The sequence below is a fragment of the Silurus aristotelis genome (genome assembly GCF_946808225.1).
Source record: "Silurus aristotelis genome assembly, chromosome: 6".
Lineage (NCBI taxonomy): Eukaryota > Metazoa > Chordata > Actinopteri > Siluriformes > Siluridae > Silurus > Silurus aristotelis.
Genome location: NC_139579.1, coordinates 23,184,271 through 23,212,028, shown reverse-complemented (window position 1 = coordinate 23,212,028; position 27,758 = coordinate 23,184,271). Strand labels below are relative to the sequence as shown.

Sequence of the window (27,758 nt, the reverse complement as noted above, 5' to 3'; positions counted from 1 at the left end):
ACAGCATGTCTTTCCAAGCTCAATGTCTTCAGTACATTTAAAATAACAGTCATTTGGGACTTTTGTCATATTCTGTATTAATCAATAACTTGTAGTGAAAACTGGCCCTTCAACTCAATTTTACAGAACAACTGAAAGATTAGTTACAAATTTCTCCAAAGACAATTTGGTGAGATGCCCTGATAAAAAGCAATTATAAATTAGCAAATGTAAAAATGGCATGTGTAGCTTAGATTCAAAGTTATCAAGAAGACTAGAGATCAGAGATCTAAACATCACAAAAAGAAAAAAATCTCAAACCTGAGCATGCATCTGAGTAAAGCCCACAATCTGCCTATTGTATATTGAAACATACATTTAATTATCGTGCCCATGCCAATTATTCAGGTAAACAATCTGATTCTGATGCATATGCCAATCACTTTATTACTGGTTTGAAAAATCTAGAAGCAGCATCGATGCAGGAAAACATAGCACTGCATTTAAAAAAATGTAATTGCTTCAAGATTTTCCCTTAGTCATTAGTATTCTGAGATACGGCCTTCAGGAAAACAACCAAAAACATATCACGAAGAACAAACCCTCTATGGTGGCATAAGAACATCTGGCGCTTTTTTTTGCCAGTGATTACTGTATAAATGGTAAATGTTATAACAATTCTAGAAACCGATTCTTCCATAATGCAATATATGACTTAGCAAAAACAGAAATGCACATCAAGAGAGGGACTTTTAGTCTGTTCAGTGCAATTTATAGCATGCGGTAATGTGCAAGGTCTGGTCCTTCATTAATATCTGTGTCCTATTGCCAACAATAACAGTGAGTCATAAATAGCTCTAGTTCATCGTTCAGTACGAGGGGAAAAGCCACGTCAGCTTCCCAACAGAGGATTGGCTCTGTGGTCCTCAAAGGCAACCTGGCCATTTTTAAATATCCACACAGGCTAGCTAACGTACTAACAGCACTTGTGTGGGCACAAAGATTAAAAACTAAATAAATCATAAAATCAACATAATGCAGTCCTTGCCATAGAGGTGTGAAGCATGGCTTTTGGAATTTCAAAGACAATGCAGACATTATACATGGCAGATTCTGGCTGTTAGTACCATGCCTTTTCTTTTCTTTTTTTTTACCAATTAGATCCTCTTATTCAGGTGAACAATTGATTCTGATGCATATGCCAATCACTTTATTACTGGGTTGAAAAATCTAGAAGCAGCATCGATGCAGGAAAACATACCACTGCATTAAAAACAAATTAATTTGCTTCAAGATTTTCTTTCACCATTTTCTTCCTATTGCATATCTAACATCTCAAAAGTGCTTAAAAGACACAAGACTGAAAGCTTAACATGAACAAGTAGCATTTCTATGAGCTAATTGTAAATCTAAAACATTTGGCCCATCAATGAAATCACAAATTTGAAGGACTGTCATTTCACAATTGATAACTAAATATATATAAAATATATAATCTGTTTCTTACTATGGACCTAAAAGGAAAAAGGAGCCTGAATACCACATTACCATGAGGCAATGGAACATTGGGAAGTGCTTCCTTATCTCGGAGTCTAGTCCCATGATCTTGGCCTCATTACTAGTGTAAGTACATAAAGCAGATCACCCAATCAGTTTATAAGATTGAACTTCACTGTTTTTGGCTGATTTGATTAAGTTGTAATGATAAACAATGAGGCGATCTCTTTGAAGCTACACAGTAGTTCTAATACTCCAAAGTAACAATGCACCAGCCCACATATGCAGAATGTTAATGTATCAGCACATGGCAAGATTGTAAAAGTGTAGGTTTGGCTACAGAATCAATGAAGCAGCAATTTCATCCTCAAAATCCATGCTCAATAAAATCAGGCATATTACTGTTTTGAAAAAAGAAAAAAGCACTGTTAATTTTGCTTCCCGACAGCACCATCTGGTTGTTGAAACAACAGAATATGATAATTGCTTCTTATTATTCATCTGTTGTAGAAAACATTTTTTTTTAATGTTAATAGTTCAACCTTCTCTGGGAATCCAGATATTGTCTGTTAGTCATGAAAGAGGTCCAGTATTCTCCAGGAATATTTAAGTAAAAATAAACGTTGAAATACTCTTCCCAAAAATTAGAGTACTATACACATCTCTCTCTCTCTCGTATTATTTATATATATATATATTTTACTATATCAATAAATAAAGATATCATAGTGTTGCATTGACCATTTGTTTGGTAATTGTATCCATGAGGATATATTTACCATGGCATAAATTATGAATAACAATCAAAAAATATACATTAACAGGACGGAGGGCATGATACATGCTTGTATGCTGTGTGCCTAGTTGTCTGGTTTACAGAAACCATGTGGACTGGCCCAAAGTTGGTGAGCACGCACACGCGCGCACACGCGCGCACGCGCACGCGCACACACACACACACACACACACACACACACACACACACACACACACACACACACACACACACTGTCTCTCTCGCGCTCTCTCTCTCTCACACTCACACACACACACACACACACAGCCAATGGTCTCTAATTCTAAGCATGGAATGGGACTGGCAGAAGAGGCTTCAACAGCACCCAAGACAAAGCATTAGAAAATTTTCCTAGGACTAGAGGTTCACTCAATGTATCAAATAGTTCACCCAGTAGGAGTCGATGGTTACTGGATTAATGGGAAAGGTTGCTGCACAAGCAACAGGAAAAATGGTAATCAGTCTTTGTATGACAAAGAAGCATTTATATGAGGCAAAATGAAAGAGGGAGTGTGCTTGAGTGTTTTCATATCTCTACAGGAGAAGATAGATCTCTGTGGGGGTCTTTGTGTGTGGTAATGGTTTTGGGTCACTCAGGGTCAGGATTGTCTTGGCATGTCTCAGAAGAGCTCTGTGATTTGTATATGAAGGTCAGCAGGAACAGAGCCACATCATGAGAGTTCCAGTAGGCTGTGTGTGAGGTGACTGCTGACCAGTAACGGCTTTCAACCAACCCTTCCCGCAGTTCAAAGTCAATGCGGTGCTCCATCTCCACTGTAATAACAAACATTTAGAATTGTTACCACTGAACACAAACTGACTATTTACAGCAGCATTTCGGTTGCAAGCAACAATAACAGCAATCTATCCAATATTCCCAATACACATATGGACATTATATGTACACTGGGAAATATTTTATATATATATATATATATATATATATATATATATATATATATATATATATATATATATATATTTCTTTTATAAATAAATAGCATAAAATCATTATAAATGAGGTGTAGGGTTAGGGTTATAATCCGTTTATGCACACCTGCAGTATCACTGATGGTGGAGGTAGACTGAGACATGGTAGAAAGGCCATATGCCGACTGGCTTTTCTCTTCACCCTCCACTGCTGCAGAATCCACTCCTGATGGTTGACTACTAGAGCGCGAGAAACGAGAGAACAACATTCCTCCAATTCCTTTTCCAATGCTGGCGGCACCTGAACACAGCATAGCATAAAAGTCAGCACAGAAACTTCATACAATCTTCTACCCTCATTAAACATTCAATGTAAATCTAACAAAGTTTGTTGCAGAATGATACAGAAACAAATAAGTGATCTGACGTCTCTACTGCCAGGTGCCATATGCACTAGTGAATCACTCTTGCTGAATTTGGATACCCTTTTTTTTTTATATTATGTATCGAGGGTTTAAAAGAGAGACAATTCTTATTTTTCAAAAGGAGCTATTATATAATAAGAATTGGCTTCCAGGAAAAAGGTTCTGGATTTGGATTATAAATCATGCTGTACACATACTCCATTGTATTGTGGTAAGTACCAACTGGAAAAGCTAAATCTCCAAAATAATCCACTAGATGTCACTACTTACAAACAAGACTACATTTTACTGCCAATATTATCCACAAGATGGCAGTAAAGATGTCTAAATGAACTTTGAGGACGCCAGGCATGTACATTACAATATAATAGAAATAAACCTAAGTGCTCTTTAAAACGTCAGTAAACATGTTGGAACAAAGTATTTAAATGATTTCAAATCACAACCAAAAGACCACTGTATGTAATTAAATATAAATATAACACACATAATATACACACTTTTCTTTACACCATTTTCACACTTCTTGCTTTGCATCCCTATCTTATGTTCTGTTTCTAATCTTAGCTGGGGTCTTTTGCAACCTATTTGGGCAACATTATTATTATTTTTTTTTATTTAGAATACTTTATTTATCCCACAGGGAAATTGTTATTTCTTCACATATCCCACAGATGTAGAAAACTGGAGTCAAAGATCAGAGTCAGACATGTTACAGTGCCCCTGGAGCACAAAGAGTTAAGGGCCTTGCTCAAGGGCCCTACGAGTGGCAACTTGCAGATACCAGGGCTTGAACCCCCAACCATCCAATCAGTAACCTAAGGGCCGTAACCACTGAGCTACCACCTCCCATTATTATGATGTGCCCTTTAGACCCCTTACCAATAATCTAAATCTAATAGATATAGAATGAGTTTGTAGAATAATTTAACATGTGGCTTTGAAGCCTGATGTACCCAGTATGCTGGCCTTGCCCAGCGTGGTGATGGAATCTCCATACAGACGGCGGGACATTACTGGTGATGTACTGGGACTGGGGAGGCTCTCTGTGTCTGAAACTGGATCCTTCACTGGGTTCAGGAATATAGGTTTCATTTCATCATATGGAGTGGAATTGGAGGTGTTGCACCTGCAGAAACAGTTTACAAATAGCTGACAGATTAAAAAAAGGACATGAGAAAAAAAAAAAAAAAAAAGGCAACATTATGGCACACAGTTTATTTTCCCTTTTTTTGAAATATAAAAATAAATTAAAATGTGTATACATTTTCTTGTGATTTCACCAGGGGGCAACATTCTGTCTGGATGTATAGCAAAACTATATACACAGTTCTGGACAAAATTTATTGCCATTCTTTTGAAAACAGCCTGACAGCACTTACCAGTGTATTTGGACAGGTGCAATGTTGTTGTAGTGTTTCAACACAAGAGGCTCCAGTCGATAGGCCTGCAATATATATGGACAAAATGTTTTTAAAAATGGTTCCTGTCAAATAAAAACTGAATAATGCTGATTCTCTTACCACTGGGTCGGTTGGGTGGAAGATATTAAAAAAGCGCTGGCAGATGGATTTCGGCATAATGTGGTCCTGGTATCCACTGTTACCTGGTCGAATGCCACGCAAGGCCAAAAACACAGCTAGGGGAGAGCCCATGCAAAAGTAGTTTTCCACCTATATGAAGCAGAGTAATATAGATAGAGAGTGATGCATCTTGTGCCAAAAAAAAGTATGAATGAGTAAATAATTACATTTAATGCAATAATGAATCTCATGGTCAGCTCACTTCTTGCAAAAACTGATCTATGTTTGCAGGAAAGATAAATGGCTCAATATACCTTAAACTTTAATTCAGGAGCAGCTAGGGGTTTAGTAGCCTCCAGACCCTGAAGCTGATCCTCTAGTTCTCGCAACCTGACACAAACAAAAAATACATTTATTATATTTATCTAGACTGCGGTTAATAAAGCCTTTCGAAAATTATATTGAAATACAACTGGGACTTTCCTGTAAATACAGGCAAGCAAAAATTCAGCACCTTTGTCTGGCATGTTGCACCTGTTCCAACAGATGGCGCTCTTTGTAACTCATCCACCGCATCTCCTCATCTTCAGGCTCCTCTTGCATGCGAAACCGCATTGGGTCCCAGCCTGTCATGATGTCATACGCAATCACACATCCTAGCGAGTGGGAAATGATGGATACTTTGCCCCCATTCTGCTCAAACTCTGGGTTTCGAGAGCAGAAGAGCGAGTAAAGCCTGTTGAGTTCCTGGGTCAGCCCTTTAGTAATCTATAGAAAACAACAGCACAGAGGATCACATTTGGCAAAATAAAAATAAATCAGTGCAAATGCACTTCATGTACACTAGCTATTGACACTGAACACCAATAATTAGATATATTTTTAGGAAGTGGGAGGAGTCTAATTTACCTCATCTCTGTAGAGGGGACTTGTGTAATACATGATGTCCATGGCACTGCTGTTCAGTAAGTCTCTCAGCCCCCGCACCTTATCTGGCGTAATGGAGTCGACTGTGTCTACAGAAACAACAGTGTGTGTACTTAGCATTCAATTGAAATATTCATTGTTCTTGCTTATGCATTTCCTGAAGAGAACCTAAAATCTATAGACAGATCACCGACAACTGATTATAGATTGCCATGTGTGTTTCTGTGTGTGTGCACTCCGGTATTAGTGCTAGACAGGTGGGTGTAGCTGTTGTGTATATGACAGGTTGCCTGTGCAGTAGCAGGCCAGTACCTCCATCCAGGGTCAGTTTAGAGCGCCACTCTACTGGCAGAAACTCCACGTGCTCCTCTGTGTGGTCAGCAAAGTGCTTCTCTTCCATTTTCCGCACAGCCTCTCGCAGCCTATATATAGAGATGCACAGTAAACAACAAGGCTAAGTATGTTTTTTTTGGTTGCTTTTTTCTGGTAAACAGAGTTATATGATCATTAGATAATATAGTGTTATTGCTTCTTATGCATAGAAAATAAAGCTAATTTGAGGTGTGTGCATCTACGGTCCTTAGAAATCAGCAGACACTGACAAGAGAGCAAGGTTGCCTGTGGAAAGGACAACAGTAGAATGCAATCAGCCTTTTGATCATTTTTGAAGCATAACCCCATGTAGAATGACAAGAATGTCTTTAGGCTGGCCTCTGCTATGTTGTCACACACTAGGGCTCGGTCACGTCATTGCCTGACTAATAGCAGCACTGCCTACTAAAATCCTATTATGCCACCAAGGCCTTACACTGAACTGTGCAGGACAGGGAACACTACATTTTTCATATATTAAAGTAAATGTTATTTTAATTGTTAGATTCATGATTGTTAATCGTTTTCATCCCATGATGATTAGCTTTTAAACACTTGTTTACCAGCCGAATTCAATATAATATAGCATTAGATAAGTCAAATCTCACTACATTATTGTGACATGACTGTTGGTTACTACAAATACGAGCTAGACTTCTCGTTTCAAGGAAGTCTTTATAATAGCAACAGAGTTTAATCAGGCACAGGGGATTGAATAAGAAGCACACTTGGGTGTAAATTAAGAGACATGCACTTATACATAGGCACAAAAAGGACACTGAACAAAAAAAAAAAGAAAGAATAGCGAGGAGATAAATTGAGACAGTAATGATCCAACTCTTTATAGCAAGGTAGAGGGTAATCTATGCTTCCTCAACAGAGTGAGCTTAGTGCCTGGATTGATCTACTTCATCTAAACCCACTAAGCTTCTAGAAGAGATCAGGCACCAACTAGTAAACATTACACTCTGTGCAGCTTCAAGACAGCAGAAAATAAAATAAAAAGGTCATGTGAATAGATATTTTCCACATATTGTATGCAGGTTAAATGAATTCTAATCTAGGTGCTTTTTTAACCTTTTTCTTTCTGTAGGATGTTCAGTAGGATTTGCTCAAATAGCATTGTTAAACACAATAAAGTCTTATCTTGTTCATAAGCAATAGACACAAGCCTCAGAGAAAAGGTCTTTTATTATATGCTAATGAGAACCATCTGGACTCCTTGTGGTAGACTTCAATTATCCTCAACTGAAAAGGCTTAAATTTAAGGGTCAGATTTGGAGAAGATTAAATATACCAACACAAAAAACAGACTGAACCACTGGTGCTTAAAGCAAAGTGGAGAGAACATTGCACAATAGCGAAAGAACAAATAACCAACAGCCTCAGGTAAAAGGCACTCTCGTTCAGTGGTTGAGCGGATTAAAAGGTAGAGGGCCATAAAAAAAGGTATTACAAGTGTTAAGCATATTTTATAAATTGTCTTGCTTTAAAATGCCCATTAAACTTCATCTAATAAAACCATCTAGATTAACCAATATTAACACAGAAATCTCACAGATGAACATCGTGGTCATTAAAGACTCTGAAAATAACATTTTACATGCTGTACCTTTCCTCTCACTAAAACCTGTGAGGCAGGTCTCGCACATCCAGTAACACAAGACATGAGGAAAGGTGTTCATGACTCATCACACCTAAAAATTTAAACAGCGCCTGAGTCCCCTATTGACTGATTAATATATATTTTGCAATCTTCAGATACATAATACTTCCCTTGCTCTTTTTAAATATATATATATATATATATATACACACACACATACACACACATACATACATACATATACATATATATATATATACACACACACACACACACACACACACACACACACACACACAGTGCCTTGCAAAAGTATTCGGCCCCCTTGAACTTTGCGACCTTTTGCCACATTTCAGGCTTCAAACATAAAGATATAAAACTGTAATTTTTTGTGAACAATCAACAACAAGTGGGACACAATCATGAAGTGGAACGAAATTTATTGGATATTTCAAACTTTTTTAACAAATAAAAAACTGAAAAATTGGGCGTGCAAAATTATTCAGCCCCCTTACTTTCAGTGCAGCAAACTCTCTCCAGACGTTCAGTGAGGATCTCTGAATGATCCAATATTGACCTAAATGACTAATGATGATAAATAGAATCCACCTGTGTGTCATCAAGTCTCCGTATAAATACACCTGCAATGTGATAGTTTTAGAGGTCCGTTTAAAGCGCAGAAAACATCATGAAGAACAAGGAACACACCAGGCAGGTCCGAGATACTGTTGTGGAGAAGTTTAAAGCCGGATTTGGATACAAAAAGATTTCCCAAGCTTTAAACATCCCAAGGAGCACTGTGCAAGTGATAATATTGAAATGGAAGGAGTATCAGACCACTGCAAATCTACCAAGACCTGGCCGTCCCTCTAAACTTTCAGCTCATACAAGGAGAAGACTGATCAGAGATGCAGCCAAGAGGCCCATGATCACTCTGGATGAACTGCAGAGATCTACAGCTGAGGTGGGAGACTCTGTCCATATGACAACAATCAGTCGTATACTGCACAAGTCTAGCCTTTATGGAAGAGTGGCAAGAAGAAAGCCATTTCTTAAAGATATCCATAAAAAGTGTCGTTTAAAGTTTGCCGCAAGCCACCTGGGAGACACACCAAACATGTGAAAGAAGGTGCTCTGGTCAGATGAAACCAAAATCGAACTTTCTGGCAACAATGCAAAACGTTATGTTTGGCGTAAAAGCAACACGGCTCATCACCCTGAACACAACATCCCCACTGTCAAACATGGTGGTGGCAGCATCATGGTTTGGGCCTGCTTTTCTTCAGCAGGGACAGGGAAGATGGTTAAAATTGATGGGAAGATGGATGGAGCCAAATACAGGACCATTCTGGAAGAAAACCTGATGGAGTCTGCAAAAGACCTGAGACTGGGACGGAGATTTGTCTTCCAACAAGACAATGATCCAAAACATAAAGCAAAATCTACAATGGAATGGTCCACAAATAAACATATCCAGGTGTTAAAATGGCCAAGTCAAAGTCCAGACCTGAATCCAATCGAGAATCTGTGGAAAGAACTGAAAACTGCTGTTCACAAATGCTCTCCATCCAACCTCACTGAGCTCGAGCTGTTTTGCAAGGAGGACTGGGCAAAAATTTGTGTCTCTCGATGTGCAAAACTGATAGACATACCCCAAGCGACTTACAGCTGTAATCGCAGCAAAAGGTGGCGCTACAAAGTATTAACTTAAGGGGGGGTTAATTATTTTTCAGGCCCAATTTTTCAGTTTTTTATTTGTTAAAAAAGTTTGAAATATCCAATAAATTTCGTTCCACTTCATGATTGTGGCCCACTTGTTTTTGATTCTTCACAAAAAATTACAGTTTTATATCTTTATGTTTGAAGCCTGAAATGTGGAAAAAGGTCGCAAAGTTCAAGGGGGCCGAATACTTTCGCAAGGCACTGTATATGTATATATATATATAAATATACACACACAGAACAGACCAAAAGTTTAGACACACCTTCTCATTCAAAGAGTTTTCTTTATTTTCATGACTATGAAAATTGTAGGCACTGAAGGCATCAAGGGCTACAGTGAGGAAAATAAGTATTTGAACACCCTGCTATTTTGCAAGTTCTCCCACTTAGAAATCATGGAGGGGTCTGAAATTGTCATCGTAGGTGCATGTCCACTGTGAGAGACATAATCTAAAAAAAAAAAAAAAAAAATCCAGAAATCACAATATAAGATTTTTAAACTATTTATTTGTATGATAAGGCTGCAAATAAGTATTTGAACACCTGAGAACGTCAATGTTAATATTTGGTACAGTAGCTTTGGTATGCAATTATAGAGGTCAAACATTTCCTGTAGTTTTTCACCAGGTTTGCACACACTGCAGGAGGGATTTTGGCCCACTCCTCCACACAGATCTTCTTTAGATCAGTCAGGTTTCTGGCCTGTCACTGAGAAACACGGAGTTTGAGCTCCCTTCAAAGATTCTCTATTGGGTTTAGGTCTGGAGACTGGCTAGGCCACGCCAGAACCTTGATATGCTTCTTACAGAGCCACTCCTTGGTTATCCTGGCTGTGTGCTTCGGGTCATTGTCATGTTGGAAGACCCAGCCTCGACCCATCTTCAAAGCTCTAACTGAGGGAAGGAGGTTGTTCCCCAAAATCTCGCAATACATGGCCCCGGTCATCCTCTCCTTAATACAGTGCAGTCGCCCTGTCCCATGTGCAGAAAAACACCCCCAAAGCATGATGCTACCACCCCCATGCGTCACAGTAGGGATGGTGTTCTTGGGATGGTACTCATCATTCTTCTTCCTCCAAACGCATTTAGTGGAATTATGACCCAAAAGTTCTATTTTGGTCTCATCTGACCACATGACTTTCTCCCATGACTCCTCTGGATCATCCAAATGGTCATGGGCAAACTTAAGACGTGCCTGGACATGTGCTGGTTTAAGCAGGGGAACCTTCCGTGCCATGCATGATTTCAAACCATGACGTCTTAGTGTATTACCAACAGTAACCTTGCAAACGGTGGTCCCAGCTCTTTTCAGGTCATTGACCAGCTCCTCCCGTGTAGTTCTGGGCTGATTTCTCACCTTCCTTAGGATCATTGAGACCCCACAAGGTGAAATCTTGCATGGAGCCCCAGTCCGAGGGAGATTGACAGTCATGTTTAGCTTCTTCCATTTTCTAATGATTGCTCCAACAGTGGACCTTTTTTTACCAAGCTGCTTGGCAATTTCCCCGTAGCTCTTTCCAGCCTTGTGGAGGTGTACAATTTTGTCTCTAGTGTCTTTGGACAGCTCTTTGGTCTTGGCCATGTTAGTAGTTGGATTCTTACTGATTGTATGGGGTGGACAGGTGTCTTTATGCAGCTAACGACCTCAAACAGGTGCATCTAATTTAGGATAATAAATGTAGTGGAGGTGGACATTTTAAAGGCAGACTAACAGGTCTTTGAGGGTCAGAATTCTAGCAGATAGACAGGTGTTCAAATACTTATTTGCAGCTGTATCATACAAATAAATAGTTAAAAAATCATACATTGTGATTTCTGGATTATTTTTTTTTAAGATTATGTCTCTCACAGTGGACATGCACCTACGATGACAATTTCAGACCCCTCCATGATTTCTAAGTGGGAGAACTTGCAAAATAGCAGGGTGTTCAAATACTTATTTTCCTCACTGTATTTGATAGGGTGCTGCGCCAGATGACCTGGCCTCCACAGTCACCGGACCTGAACCCAATCGAGATGGTTTAGGGGTGAGCTGGACCGCAGAGTGAAGGCAAAAGGGCCAACAAGTGCCAAGCATCTCTCGGGGAACTCCTTCAAGACTGTTGGAAGACCATTTCAGGTGACTACCTCTTGAAGCTCATCAAGAGATTGCCAAGAGTGTGCAAAGCAGTAATCAAAGCAAAAGGTGGCTACTTTGAAGAACCTAGAATATGACATTTTTCAGTTGTTTCACACTTTTTTGTTATGTATATAATTCCACATATAATTCCACGTGTTAATTCATAGTTTCGATGCCATCAGTGTGAATCTACAATTTTCATAGTCATGAAAATAAAGAAAACTCTTTGAATGAGAAGGTGTGTCCAAACTTTTGGTCTGTACTGTGTGTGTGTGTGTGTAATATATTATATATATATATATATATATATATATATATATATATATATATATATATATATATATATATGCGCTGATATAACCTTATCTGGAATCACTGGTGTCTCTAACATCTGGTTAGCCGTGGTCTCTGTCTATTATTAGATGGGTTAGTAGCAGCTAATGATTTATGTAAAGCTATATTTTGACTACTGTGAGCAACTACATACCAACACAGTGTCCTTAAAGTGTTAATAAACATAATAAACTGACATTTGAGTGTAAGACATTATATTGAACTTATTACAGGAAAAAAAAAAAACTCAGTCAACTTGTGAATACTTACATGCCGGTGTTCTTGATAATGCGGTCTTTATCCATTTTCTGTCCAATGCCATGCACAACAAAGATAATGTGCGTCGTGTGAGGGGGTTTATCTTCCAAAGAGGCCTCTTCCACGTAGCCTCTATGAAGCCGGGTACCACTGCTTGAGGCTGGAATCCATAAAATGAAGAAAGATTATTACAATCAAACTCGTGCAACAAAACACCTGCCCTGTTTTAAAATTAAACGACAGGTTCACAACAGTTTAAAGCAGAAGCAACCGGTCCATTTTCATGCCCGCATGCTTGTACAGAAGGCTGAGCTGATGTGTAAACACGGACCTTTCGAGAAGCCGAGCTTCTGTGTGACAGTGCGGGCAATCTTGGAGGTGGTGGCATCGCTGTACAAATACACTTCGTCAACACTGTGCCAGTCGACATGGCTGCGGCTCAGCTTTAAGCTGTGGATGGCTGTTAAATAACAAAAAGGGTGGCAAGGGGAAAAAAATTACAGAATTTGCATTAGATATATGGCTGTAATACATTCATTGGATTGGATTGGATACGGAATAAAAAATAATGGAAAGTGAGGGGAAAGACTCAAATTTACTAAGATTTCAATTCAAACTTGCCCCATGCATTCAGCGCACTCTAGTTTGAATGGCTCACAGAAATCCTTACATGAATTACGTGTTTCATGGGAAATATAAGGCGAATTTCTCTAGCAGATACACACTTTAATGTTTCACCAGGTGTTTATGGTAGAAAGCATCTGTATCAGGCGTATTCATTAAATGTCAAAAGATTTGTGGACACCTGACCATCACACCTATATGTGCTTGTGCCTTTTTTGATCTGATAACAGTCACTCTTTTGAGAAGATGCTTCAGTAGAACATGACTGTGCTGCTTTGTGCCCATTCTAACACAACAGTATTATTGATGCCAGGACCTGTTGGTGGGTGAGAGGACCTGGCAGAAAGGCAGTGATTAAATTTATCTTAAAGTTGTTAAGTGAGATTAAGATCATGGTCAGGGGTCTGTGCAGGTCATTAAACTTTTCCCACATGAACCTGGTCAAAACATCATTAAAAACAATTAAATTATTACAATGTATTGGGAAATGCTTGCATAGTGTACATACATAAATAAATACAAGCTAATTTAGCAATGCTGGTTGCACATATGCAGGCAACAGTGTTAACATCTAAAATTCAATAACAACAGAAAACTACAGGAGTCCAATTTTATTTTTGTAGCATAAATGGGACTAGCAAGAACTGAAATATCATGAAAAGGAGGACTCCTTCTTAGTGAAAAACCCCCACCAAAAAGGCTTAATAATAAATTATGCTTAATTACAGAATCACATGAGTGAAGCTTTGAAGATGTGTGCACTTAAATCTGGAACCTTGGTTTACTGCAGTTAAAAACTCCACTATCAACAGATGTTCAGTCCATTAAGTGGGTTTAGACAGCATCACTACAGCACAAGCCAAATACATAACGAGACATTTATGACCGATTGACTACAGTTAGCACATTACAAATGAGAACAAAATATACCTTCAGAAAATAGTCACATATTCTATATTTATCAAAGCTACAAAAGAGAACTGTGCAGAACTGCTGAGGGCAGAAAAATCAACACTGTTTCTGCATTGTAATGGTTTTGCCCAGTAGCATTCATCATAGTGCCCCAGTTGTGTTAGCTCTGGTAGCACACAACAGGACAATGTGTGTCTCTCTTTAGGGCTGGATCCTGTTCGTGAGTCATTTTTGCTTGTAATTTTCCTATAGCAGCAGGAGATACCATGATCATTGCTGTGGACAAGCAGCTTTTTTTAAAACATTTTAAAATAAATATAAAAAAAATGTACACAGTTTTACATTTGTTAAAAGACTGACTTAAAAAAAAAATAATGGTACAGGACACTGTGATACTATGCTGGGTGCCATAATATCTCTGCTGTATGCTGGATTCATTTTTCTCTCTTCAGTTCTGAACTCCATCCAACCCCTGTCCCTTTTCAAATTTTAATCATTTCAAATCTCCACATTTTTATGTCAAACCTTGTAGAAATTGTACAATTGCTTAATTACCATATGTCATCACATTATATTCTATCTGACAATCTGACAACATGGCAGCTACATGAACAGAATTAGTCAAAAGCAAACCGCAAACACACCACACAGAAGAACAAACCCACACAGAAACACACTGTAAAACAGGATTAGAACTTAAGTGCAATATAGAACTAAGTATTAATTTGCTGCCTAATATATATATATATATATAAATATAAATCTCATACCAATTTAAAAGGAGAATGGAATCCCATTTTACAGGACAAAAAGACACACCAGGGTCAAACATCTGTTGTTTTCACAATCTAGGATAAATCAATGTATATCTCTGACATAAAGCTACAGCAAAGAGATACATTTCTTCTGTATTGATGGTATGTTTGACTCTGGTTAAGTGTCAGTCAATCTGTAATACAAGGCATAGAATCAAAAGCACACTGGAAATGCAGCCATGAACTAGTGAGGTAAAAGGTGTAAGAATTCCCAGGATTTTGGAGGATGAAGGAAAGTGATGAAAATGTATTACCATACTAAACCAGAGAAAAGCTCATAAGCACCAATTAATGCTTCATACATAATTAATAAATCCTTCTTTGCCTTCTTTTTTCATATGCAAAAATGGCTGTCACTTAAATAAAAATAAAATAAAAATCATTGTTCAATTTAATATGATCAATATGACCTAAACCCAGTAAGAAATCAAAATAAAATTGGTTTCATACTGCAGCAGTGCTGAATATATTCAATGAATATGTAGTGTGTGATGTGAATATATTCAGTGAATATGTAGTGTGTAATATGTGAATATATTCAGTGAATATGTAGTGTGTAATATGTGAATATATTCAGTGAATATATAGTTTGCCGTGTAATAACAGCTGGAACCAAATTCCTTGTGTGTCAACAAACTTAGCCAATAAACCTGATTATGATGTAGTGTGTCATATGTGAACATATTTAGTGAATATGTCCTCATGTGTGCACAACATAAGACGATTACAGTGCAGAGTGAAAAAAGAAGGCTGAGGATCTCAGCAATGGTTCTCTTTACTGCTATAACGAAAGCTGACACTGAAAGGATTCATTCAAGAAACTGACTATCGTCTAGCAGATGAACTAGTACATTTAACAAAGTGCTATTATGGTTTAGTAAGATAGAAATTATAGGAACAGAGCATCAGGGTTTACTCATTAACCTAGAGAAGGAGCAAACAAAACACATTGTTAAACTGTAAATCATTGTGCCAACTAGATATCTAGAGGTCTACAATTAGGTAAAAAAGTAAAGCTTATTAAAGGAGAACAAGGCCAGATATAAAGCGCACCAGCAGTGCATTTAGATGTCTACTGGAACTTCACGCTTTAAAAAAATAAAATGCTGCTTTAAAGTCTAAATCAAACCACATGCCTGGATTATAAGTCTAAGCAACTAAAGTCTTATATTCACACAAATTATATTATCTAGGCCTTGTTCTAAAGCAAGCAGGGCTCACCTAAAAGGTAAAGAAGAAAGTCCAAAGATAAAATCCAAAGGGAATCGAAGTCACAGATGCAGGAAATACAGTACCTTGGCAACGCTTTCGCTTGAGGCTTTTAGTATTCGTCTGATATCCACTCCATTTGAACAGAAAGGGGAGGTAGAAAGGAGGGAGGTGGGAGAGAACTAACAAACCAAACATAGTAAGTGGTCATAGCCGTGATATGTCTATGGTGTCATCTATTTTTACCACTGTTTTGCAGTTTAAGTCTTGGTAGCCTCTTGCAAGCTTTGCGGAATTAAGGAATCCTTTATTTTAAATGTAAGCAAAGTGATCCATAATCAAACACAGTACAAGTATTAATATATGTTATTTTGTATTAGGCTTATTTAATGACAGGTTATGGTCAGACAAACAAACAAAAACATAGCTATTCCAAAATCCACAAATGAATCCACTAGATCCACTACTACCAAACAGGCTTAAACAAAGACATTTACCCAAATAATACATAAAGTAAGTGACAGCTTGTAGTGCTCAGTGTGGCATATCTGAGTACTGATTTCAGAGAGCAATCCTTTGCCAGATGGGGGTTTTAAACTGTTTTCTCTCCATCACACACAAACAAAAATATCCATTCATCTCTCCCCATTTAACTTAAGTGATTAGGTATATCTAAGTTGTACCTGAGAAGCTACCTCTGCCACAGGGCCACTCAGGGCACCATGCGTCTAGTTACAAGATTGAGCATTTAAAATGTCGAGATTAATAAATCAGAACTCATTAGTATTTTTTATTTTTATTTTTGCTGATGTTTAACGATTATTTTTGTGGATTTTCAATATTATATACCCAATATCAAATCCGTAAATCCAGAATGTGTTATTTTGCAAATATTGTGAAATTGAACAAAAAAACAGCATGAGAAAGAATGAACTCACTCTTGGGCACCTGAAATTGCAATACGTTCGGTCTAGGCTTTAAATTCGACTTGCAAATTACAGCAGCACAGCAAAACTGCTCTCAGGACAGAAGAGGTAAAAGCCAGTTTGAGTGAGAGTGAAAGCTTTGGGCCATTCAGCAGCCCGGTCAAGAGCAGTCAATATCAAGCCTGTGCCATCCAGAGACACAAACTTGAACAAACACTTTTGCTGTTTGAAGAACAACTTCAAGATTATCTCTCAACGGACACATTCAGTATCAATACACATCAACCTAACTTCTTGTGTCATCAACTTTATTAAAATCTATATATATATAAAGCTCAAATACCACTGACTCACTCACTCATCACGAAATCTCAAAAACCACTGAACGGATTGCAATGAAATTTGGAACATACCTTCCTCTTGGGTCTTAGGTGCTCACTAAGAAAGGGTTTTGAAAAATTCGCCCTGGATCGTGGCTAACTCGCGAAAAACGCGATTTCTCACGCATTGTAAACTCTTCAAAATAACATTACGGATCCTCATGAAACTTACTACATTGTTTCTTATTACATGTTAGATGCACGATAAAAATTATTTTTAAAGTAGTTTGCCCTGTATCCGTACTACAAAGGGGTAGTACGTTATTTGTTGACGTTACATTCTGATCTCTGATCATCCAGTCCTGCTCAGTGCTTACTGCTTATTGCCATATTGCTTAGCGTTCTGCCTTCCGTAGCGAAGCACGGGTACTTTCAGCTAGTTCATATATATATATATATATATATATATATATATATATATATATATATATATATATATATATATACATACATACATACATACACATACATACATACATACACATACATACATACATACATACATATACATACATACATACATATATATATATATATATATATATATATATATATATATATATATATATATATATATATATATATATATTTATGCACTGATTCCTATTAAGTACATTAATATGACCTATGAAGCAGTGCTGGTATGGTCAAATATAAACATCAACATATCTTTCTTGTACTTTTTTTATTTTTATCTTCCTACAATTCCTCTCACATACAGTGACCAATTAAGATATTAGGGCACCAATAGCTATCAGATGTTCTGATAATTGCAGTGGAGAATTTTAACACTCAGAGGTTGTAATTGAACTGAGCTCTGGAGGCTCTGAAAGCCACTACATATGATGTGTGTGTATATATATAAATATATAAATATATATAATATTCATCTTCATCAAACTATCATCTATTCAATAGGCCATCGTGTCCTAAGGGATGACCTCTAGAATGACCTTAAGGACAGCACTCCCATCAGAATAAAAATGCTTAATCAGGAAGTAAAGGTGGTCAGGTAGAATAACTTTGTATTGATTACATGTAATTGTACATACAGTGAACTATAGAAGAACAAATAACCCAACCTATGGCATAAGAATTGCCTCCACAGCTTAGGCAACCAGTTTTGTCCTTTTGTCATGCATCTGTTGTATATACACCATGACTTGTATATACACCATGTCTTGCAAAAGAGGTAAACCTTAAAACTGAATTCATGTTTTAATCACACCAACCTATTTTATTCAACATTATTTTTCCTTTAACGAATCAATAACAAAAAATAAATACTTAACACCCTGAAACTAAGTAAGAGCATAAAGCTAATTTGTTTTAATGCATTACTAATATTAACATAAAACAATAATAGTAATAATAATAAAATTAACAATGAAAAAAGCCGAAAAGCCAGAAATGTGCAATCCAACATTTTGTGCAATCCAACACCTAATATGTAAGCAGATGTGGGAAAAAACACTATAAAATGTGCTATAAAAAAAACAAACACAAAATATCTACATTTTATATATACTTATAAATAAACCAAAATAAAGTGGAATATGACTTCTTGCCCTGATCTCACTGCCTGTATTACTATTGATCACTAAATAACAAGCAGGTAGGGTATTTCTATATGGCCTACTTATATTGTACAGAACAGCAAATTATTCTGCGTCACACAGAGCACAAATCATTTTGCCGGTTTGAACTGACATGAAATCAGTATTTGCATTTTGCTCTGAATAACCTAATGACCTCTCCGAGCTCAAGTTACATTGCATGCCTACCTACTTTCTCCCCACTGCTAAAGAAATATATCAGACTACTGCCTATACAAAGAAATATACAGACAGTATTCCAAAAAGAATATTCTGTGTGCAGCCTAACCAAACTGATTCGTCAAGTAACCGTGTCATTTCCTGCTGGAGCTGCTACTTGACCATCATGGTGATTAAAACTGCTGACATCAAAAGCAATTACAGCCACTGAATTGGGTGAACAATATTTAACTGCAAAAGTCTCCTGATACCTTTAGACATTAATTATAGAAATAATTCATGCAACAATGTGAACACTGTGTATATGTGTAAAAGCGAGTTAAAGGAGAAATAGAGTTGTACAGTGTCATAAAAAAAGTTTTTTTCCTATTCTGCTCTCGTGGTTTATGCAAGTCTCAGTTCCTTTTTTACTGAAACTGCTAAGCTACGTAGTGAAATTAGATGAGGAGAAAAATTGTGAATATTTTAAAATTAGTTGTTTATCTATATACTGTATAGCTGTCCTGTGTAAACACAGTTTAAGCTTGTTCAACTTCCGATCTGCATATGTAGTACAAGTTAATAGCTTTACAATCTGGTTCCAGAAAAGAGCAGTGACATTTCGTCTGCTACATTTTTCCCTGTTTACCAATGAGGAATTGCAGCTCATATTAGCGCTGTTCAAATGGTGCTAGCAGACAGCAGAAGAAAGCACTGCGTTTGATTGAATAAAATATAAGAGAATTAGAGTATGTTTAGGCAAGGGCTGCAACTGTCACAGCGATATAAATGTTTCCTTTTCTCAGCCATGTAACATAAGGGAGAAAGAACAGTCATCTGACTGTCATTTGGACTTTTTATTTAAAGCACCCTATAGCTACAGGGAGAGTAGAAATGACCTTGTACGACTACAGTCTACTGACTATTCAAAACACAAACTGTATTTGAACAAACTCAATTGTAATTTTACACGTTTTTTAACCCGAGTCAATGCCATGATTTTGCTTTTACATCAAACTAACTCAAAAATAATTCAATTTTTTTATCCATCAGTAAAGAAAGGACTTTAGATGCATTTAATTAAATCACATTTGTAGGTTTCTCTAGAGACCTCTAAAGAATTCACTGTTCGAATGCTTAGATACAATATAAATTCATTAATTGAAATGCTCTTTGAGAAATATATCCGATAAATTCTGAGGGAGTTTTTTCATAAATACACCTTGCAGACCCACAATATACTTTATATTATAAATGGCTATAAGTACCCTTACTTCTCTATGGCATTTAAAAAAAAAAAAAAACAGCATCTACTCATATCTATTTTTTACAGCATCCTATCACTAAATAAATATGGCTTATATCCAGCCGGATCTTTCTTGATGTACAATCAATGAGCAACTCTATTAGAAATGGGGAAAGGGAGTCTTCTCAGTCACATACTCAAACAATGAAATGCTCTCGTTCCCTTTTTTTTTTTTTTTTTTTTACTAATAATCACCTCAAAGAGTTGTATCAATGATGTACATGCTTACCATCTTTGCTATCCACTGTCTTGACCACCGCATCATTTTCTAATGTGTCCTGCATCTGTTGTCCCCGGAAGCAGGTCAGGTGCTCCTTCTCTATGAGGTCGCTCTCGTCATCCTCCATAGGTGTCCACGTGCCATCTATAAACCACTGTCCCCTCATCACAGGAATGCGGTCCTGCTCTGTAGGGACAAAAACATCCAAGTAGCTGTTATCATTAGAAACTTTTCAAAAAAGGTATATGTGCAGGTTTCAGTATACATTCTCTAAAAACATCTCTAATTACACAGAATTGCTGTCATCAGGTAAAGCCTGTAATATAATTAAATGACTATTGTGGATATGAAATATTATTGTATCACATATACATATTTATTTTTGCCAGCATATAGTGTTAAATGTTTAACAAACTGACAACAGACGTGCTCGTTCCTCAATGATGAGCAAATTAAAAGTTATGCTTTGAAAATACGGCATCTCATGTCTTCAGACTTACCATTCTAACAGCGCCTTTAAGCAATCAGAAAGAACATGATCTCGATCAACAAAACTGTTTGGTGCGGTGCGGTGCAGTGTCAATTCAGGTTTGTGACTAAAATTATCATAACAAAACTTGTTTTTTGTAAAACAGTAGGCAGTTTAATTTGTTATTTTCTGAGGGGCAAGGGAGAACATTACTACCATGGCTGAACTGGATAAAAAATAAATCACAGGGTAACACCAGGAATTCCAGCTTCTACATTTAATCCCAGCCAGGCAGTGCTTACGAGTGTGTTTTCACACTTGGTCTGACTAATTTAGGTCCAAATCCAAGACTGATACTGGGCTCGTTTGAAGGAGAGTGTCATTATCATAAGTTTGTTTACCCACACACTCCTTTCCAGCCATGGATCACCTAGTCAGATTTACATAACCTCTGCTATGAGTGAGGTTTCTAAAATGTGTTTCCGATATTGTTTATTTGTTGCATAAAGTGTATTTATTTGATAAATTTATTTAATTAGTGTTATTACTATAAGTCAACAATTTTTAAACAGTTCAGGTTAAATCATACACTTTAAATTACTCAGACATACAAGCAAGTCTAAAACATCGTTTTCAACCGGACTTGAGGTTCCCTGGACTGCACCAAGGTCCGAAAAAAGCGTTTGAATGTGACCAAGCATTCCAAACTCCTGGTGCAAGGAGACTTCAGTTGAAAAATATTGACAGCTCCAAAGCAATGGCTTGGCATTTGCCACATGAATCAAAGAAAAAAAAAAAAAAAAGTCTTTGAAAACAAGTTGATGGGTCACTGTCTCAGCATACTGTGTGACACTTCATTCATCTCAGCAAGATATTATTCACCTATTAAAAACAGCTAGGGGGTTGCACCAATTCACCATTTTCAAACTAATAACACTTTGTTTAAATAGGTTTTGTGTTATGGGGTAATTTCTGATAATGAACTGACTCTGAGAGCATCTTATTAACCGAACCTGCTTTTTGCAAATGTGCTTTATCACTATTTATGGTCTGTAATCATGTGCCTATGTGGTGTTACTGAGTATGATGCTTGTTACTGTCATAAAATATGCAACAGAGCTAATCCCATCTAATACCACTCTAGAGTTTGCTAAGAGTTTTAAGACAAGATTACATTTACTATGCACAAGATAATACAACCTAAATAATGCTTGCGGGCTTTTAAACACAATTCTGGGATAAGGCTTTAATAGTTAGTATGTGAGTGATGCCAAGCCTCTAAACCCCACAGATTTAAGGATCTCTGAACATAAAAAATCTGTCAGAAAAGCGATCAAAGACAAAAGCAATTTTGTAACATATCCATTTTCAGCCACAATGAACACATTTTGAAATGTGTTACTGAAAGATCCAAGTGTTTTACTACCCTTTATCAATCATTATTAAGTGATGAGAAGTAACACTCACGATTCCAGTACACAGGATAGCACTCTTTCTCTCGGACATCCACCTCGTAGAGTCCTCCTCGGACACACACTGCCTCAATACTGATCTCCAGGTTTATCTCATCGAGCTGTTCTGAGCTCGGGACCGAGGCCACAGCTGCCGCATGCTCCTCCAGTTCCTCTCCGCCCGGTACCGCGAGCTGTGGATTCAGTTCGCACAGTTTGCGATACATGAGCTCGATCCTCAGAGAGTCGTGTCCGACGAAAGCTTTCCACGTCTTTTTGTCTTCCTTATAAAACCAGCGCACTTCCTCCGGCCCGAGTTCCGCCACGACCTCAAAGCGCGGCCGGGGAGCGCCGGAGCGGTGTTTTCTTCTGCTCTCCGGCGAACTCGTGTTACCATTGTTCTCACTGTAGTCCAGCTGAGAGCAGTCAACGTAGGACTCGGAACCGCTCCGGTACGCCTGGTCCAAGCATAGCGCCATAGCTCCGTCCTGCCGGTTATGGAGGAGTCCCAGGCGCCTTTCCACATCCGACTCATCGTAGGAGCACGGGAAGCGTTCATCCACAAGGCCCCAGTCTGCGCTCCCCACCACGGCGTCTCCGTTTTCAGGGCTCTCCGGTGGACTCAGGAAAGGCGTCTTACCCGTAAAGCTGCTCATTACCGTTTGCTAAGCGAGCTATCCCAACTACACGCGACCAGCCTTGTCAAATACGACCGCATACGCCCTAATACAAAAATACAACAACTCTATTATACATTACTGCATCATAAATATAATCACATCTGGATATATAACATATAGCGACTCATGTTGTTATCGGGGTCAAGAAAAACATGCCATGCTAACAGGCTAGGTATTTAACTCAAAACAAAAAGCGTCCTATTCCGGCTGGCGGACGGGGAATGTGCTCGGTCCTCACCATCATTCTCGCTCTTCTTTCACCACCGCGCAAACACCAGAACCGTCTGAAAGCGTTGTAACGAAACTATCCGGAATTTGCCCCCTCGGAGCGGCGGTTCAGCTTTGCTGGAAATCCTGAGTTCCGGCTGTCAGTTAGACTCAGCGGAACTCCGGCATTCATTTCAGATCCAAACAAGTCGCCGGTGAGCGTGCTGCTGACAACTGCGTAATTGACGCTCTTGCGTAAGCGCGCCCTGGACGTGACGCGGTTACGCAAGCAAGCAGAGTTGAGCGAGAGCGCGCACGTTCCTCCGACCACGGGGAGGACAGTACAGTGTTACACTGCGGTCACTTGAATTTTTTTGCACCATGATCAGTTTCACCCACGACAGTTCCTTCCACAGACCGGTGTGGAGTGGGGGTAGTTTAAGGTCCGGGGGTTGTTGGGGGTGTTGTCTGTACGTGGGATCTGTGTGGAGTGGGGGTCGGTGGTGGTATATTGTCACGCGCTTATTATATTGAAAATATATATGAAATAAACATGTAAAAATGTATATATAAATAGGAAATAATTATTAGTGTAATTATTACATATATAATAAATTTAACAACTAACTACCCGCCTATAATACAGAATCAGACGGACCTTCATTTATCGATACATTAATAAAAATGTAAACTCAATCAAATTCGCGAAAGCCGGACATGGTTTTATTTATTTATTATTATTCTTTTTTTTTTCTTTTTTTTTTAATAAAACATAATGTAACCACGGAATGTCAATGAAATAGAAATAAAAAATATTTTTTTCAATTCTTGCTGTGCTACCCGGTAACAAATGGGGACCCCTGGTGTTACAGGTAGTGAGGATTCTTATACGCATTCGTGTTCAGTAACAATCTAAATTAAATTCGTTTTAAAGATTTTGTTTATGATTTAATGAAAAATATATATTTGTATCTAGGTGTAGGTCCATATCCACTTTATTATGCTAAAGAAAATGCTAAAGAGTATTTAAGTCATTCATTCAATTTCATTCAACTGTTGAATCCTGGTTAGGGTCACATTGGATATGGGGACTATTCTAACAACAATGGACATAGGAGCCAGTCAGTCATTAACACACATATACAGTACACCTTCACAGTTCAGGAAACAAATTCTTATGTTCAGCAAGAAATTTCAACACGCAGTGTGACGTCAACTGAACATATCCACCACTCATACTGTGCAAAGATTTCATAAAGAAATGAGTTTGTATTGGTTTTAGATCACTTAATAGACAGACACAGTGCTTGGCTAAATCTATAGCATGCTATACTAACCACTATTTAATTTAACACTTTAAATTATTTTACTGATTAATTTTATTTCCTGCAGTCATTATGTCCACATGATGTCGCTGTTGGCTTTAATTTTTTTTATTGTGATACCTCAACAAGGATCCTAAAACTTCTTACCTACTAGATTGTACAGTAAAGATATTCGTCATAGTGTATACGAATGTAGGTTTAAATCTACAGTTAAAAAAAATGTAGTATGTATTATTAGTATGGACATGTTTACTAATACTTCCTGCTAATAAATACCTTTAGAAACCTGAGGTTGTGGTTACCTACTTTCATGCTGTTGGGTCGAGCTGATTGTGTGACATATTTTCTCCCAGCACAAACAGGCACACATCTGGGCACAATGGCTGGCTGCACAATGTGTTGACCGAATACATGCCAGAAGGTCATTATCACTGTCTTCCAAGAAGACATGTTGTGATGTTCCTCTGCAACTTCACACCATTCGACCCAGCCACTTTTTGTACTGCTTTGCTTTAAATACATGCTTGCACACATGCACACTTATGCATCCACGTTTGTTACGGATTTTTGTGGGTTGCAGGCAAAGCAACAAACGGATGTGTGTGGTTAAACTGTTTACATGATGTAAAGACTTGGGGTGGGCTGAAGAAGCTGTGTGTCCAGCCTGCAACTTCTCTGCACATGTAGAATCAGACCACCAAAGTATTTATACCCATCCATCATCAACACAACAACAGTGGGGCAACTTTCAGTGGTTATGAGATAAACAATGGCATGAACATAATCAACAGCAGTTACACTTGAATATCTCATAATCCCTTTAAGCAAGAAAATCTGTTCGGATTGATTTATAGTATACATCTTAAGCTTCAGCTCAGATCTAAAACCTGTGACAAATCCTTTGTGCTATGATTCCACGAGTTCCTGCATGCTAATGTGAATTCATGTGAATTTAATGTAATCCATGTTTAGTGTCTGTTAATGTTTCATTTCTCAGAGTTCTCTTAACCAGATTTGTGTGTACCTTCTATATATTTGTAGGATTATATGTGCATGTGTGTGTCTGCACGTGTGTGGGTGCTTGGATATGTGTGTGACAGGACATACGATCTCTTGCTCACTGCACGCCACACTTACTTGGAGGTGGTCTGTCCACGCTCAGAGGCCAGGAGCAGATTTAATATTTCATAGAAACGCAGCACGCTCTGGATGCCATCATTGACTCCACATGGCGGGCCGGAAAGCACCTCTGTGAACACTTGGCTGAATTATGCTGCCTGCCAGCGCTCCCCCCCCTCCTCCCCTCCCCCCTCCTCCAACAGGCTCCTCACTCACTGGGCCTCACAATTACAAGCTAGCTATGCAAGTACAGATGTTGGCAGATGTCTTTAACTCTTTGGACTTCATATATCTCTTTAACTTTAACTGGTTTTAACTTGGTATTGACTCTATTAGGTGCAGGCTAAACACAAAAGGCAAACATTTATGTAAACTACATTTTCAAAGTAGTACATGAAAAAGAAAGAATCTATTGAAGCCTACTCAAAAGATTTTTTGGAACTGTATGTGAATATCTTTCTCATCCTGTGTTATTTAATGTCTATTTGTTTAACAGAGTATCAGTCTCCACTTTACTTTTAGTTTCTTTTAGGTTTTAGGAGCAACATCTTTGCTCATAAATGTAAAATGTCTATAAAATCTCCAACGGGACCATGTTGCTTTCAGCACCCAGTATAAACTCTTGTGCATGCCACATTTCATTTGCAGATTCACAAAGTTGGAAAATTTATAAAAAAAAAGAGGGCATCTGTGTAATTCAAGCAGTGCTTCTGTGACACCTTTAGAGTTCAATGTCTCCTGGTGAAGGCTTGTGTTTTCAAACATTAAGTGTGACTCAGACATAAAAAAAGAAGAGTGGAAAAAGAAGAGCAGATTTGAGGAAGGGAGAGGTCAGAAACTCTTTGAGAAGTTCCAGCCTGTGTACAGCTCTAAACATTCCACTATGTCTACTTCTGAAGAACATTATAAACAGGAAGCGTAGGCCAAATACATTGAGAACATGCATGAAAAATTGGATTTTGCAAAACTTAGACTAAGCACACAATTATTTAACAAGCTCAGACTCAATTTCACTTTGAAAACCTCTGAAACTGTTCTGAAATGATTCAGGATAGTAAACAGATAAAGGATACAAAAGCATGTTTAGTCATTCATGTTCAATAACAGGACTCTCACTTGGCTGTGACACTCTGGATGGTTGGCTTTAGCACTTGCAGCAACACTGCTATTTATGATATACATTCCTTTTTTTGTCACACACATTCATTTAATTAATTCCTATGCAATTCTAAAGCATCACAATGTGTATATTCTAAAATACCACAGGTGCAGACTAGGCATCAAATATGGCATTTCCTTTATAACACTGACATATATAAGGTTTTACTAGTTTTAGAAAATTTTCAGGCCCAGAAAAATGGGTTTTGCTCCAGCTAAGACACTGCTCAAAACTGCTCAGCTCTGCCTCTACTTCCTAAAATGCAACTCACACAGCATTAGTAAGTTTGCCAAACAAATGAAAGAAAAAACTCGCCTGAGTGATAGTCTTTTACTTTTGTGCGGGTGTGAGTAAAGAGTCAGATATGAAGTTTGTCCAGTGCATTTAAAGCAATTACAGTCATTCATCCTTAGTAACTGCCCAGTCAGTATTAAGTTTATATATTGAGAAACAGAACCAAACAAAAATAATAGTGTGATTAAAAAACCTGCTCTGCTCAAATCTATAGACTCAACCTTCAGAGCAGGGGACAAGACAGCCTTAAGTATAGCAAGGGTCAAACTTTCCCATGCTATCAAAGAGGCGACGCGCACACACGACAAGAGAATCTACGGCCACTTTCAGGACAGCAGAGACACCCGACGCATTGTGTCAGGACATCCAGCCGATCACAAACTATAAGACAGCTTCATCCGCTTGTGACCGTGACGCTTCCT

The 27,758-nt window shown here is 38.0% G+C and overlaps 1 protein-coding gene and 1 long non-coding RNA gene across 3 annotated transcripts; one reads left to right on the top strand and one right to left on the bottom strand.

The window, feature by feature from the left end:
* Positions 1-1,892: 1,892 nt before the first annotated feature.
* On the bottom strand, positions 1,893-23,705 carry ddhd1a (DDHD domain containing 1a). 2 transcript variants are annotated; one of them, XM_083545572.1, is made up of 15 exons: positions 23,471-23,705; positions 22,569-23,275; positions 20,642-20,818; positions 16,133-16,228; positions 12,818-12,946; positions 12,499-12,646; positions 6,390-6,499; positions 6,060-6,166; positions 5,665-5,918; positions 5,465-5,540; positions 5,151-5,300; positions 5,010-5,074; positions 4,584-4,756; positions 3,330-3,503; positions 1,893-3,046 (listed from the first exon to the last, which is right to left on the bottom strand). In XM_083545572.1, exons 2-15 carry the CDS (start codon positions 23,206-23,208, stop codon positions 2,862-2,864), a joined length of 2,484 nt encoding a protein of 827 aa, XP_083401698.1. In that variant the 5' UTR covers positions 23,209-23,275; positions 23,471-23,705; the 3' UTR covers positions 1,893-2,861. The 2 variants fall into 2 exon arrangements, with proteins under 2 accessions (XP_083401698.1, XP_083401699.1); XM_083545573.1 differs by lacking the exon at positions 16,133-16,228 and having other exon boundaries at positions 23,471-23,703.
* Positions 17,933-20,604, top strand: LOC310728304. The gene is made up of 2 exons (XR_014534235.1): positions 17,933-18,199; positions 18,329-20,604. It is a non-coding gene; the product is annotated as an uncharacterized lncRNA (long non-coding RNA).
* Positions 23,706-27,758: the final 4,053 nt, after the last annotated feature.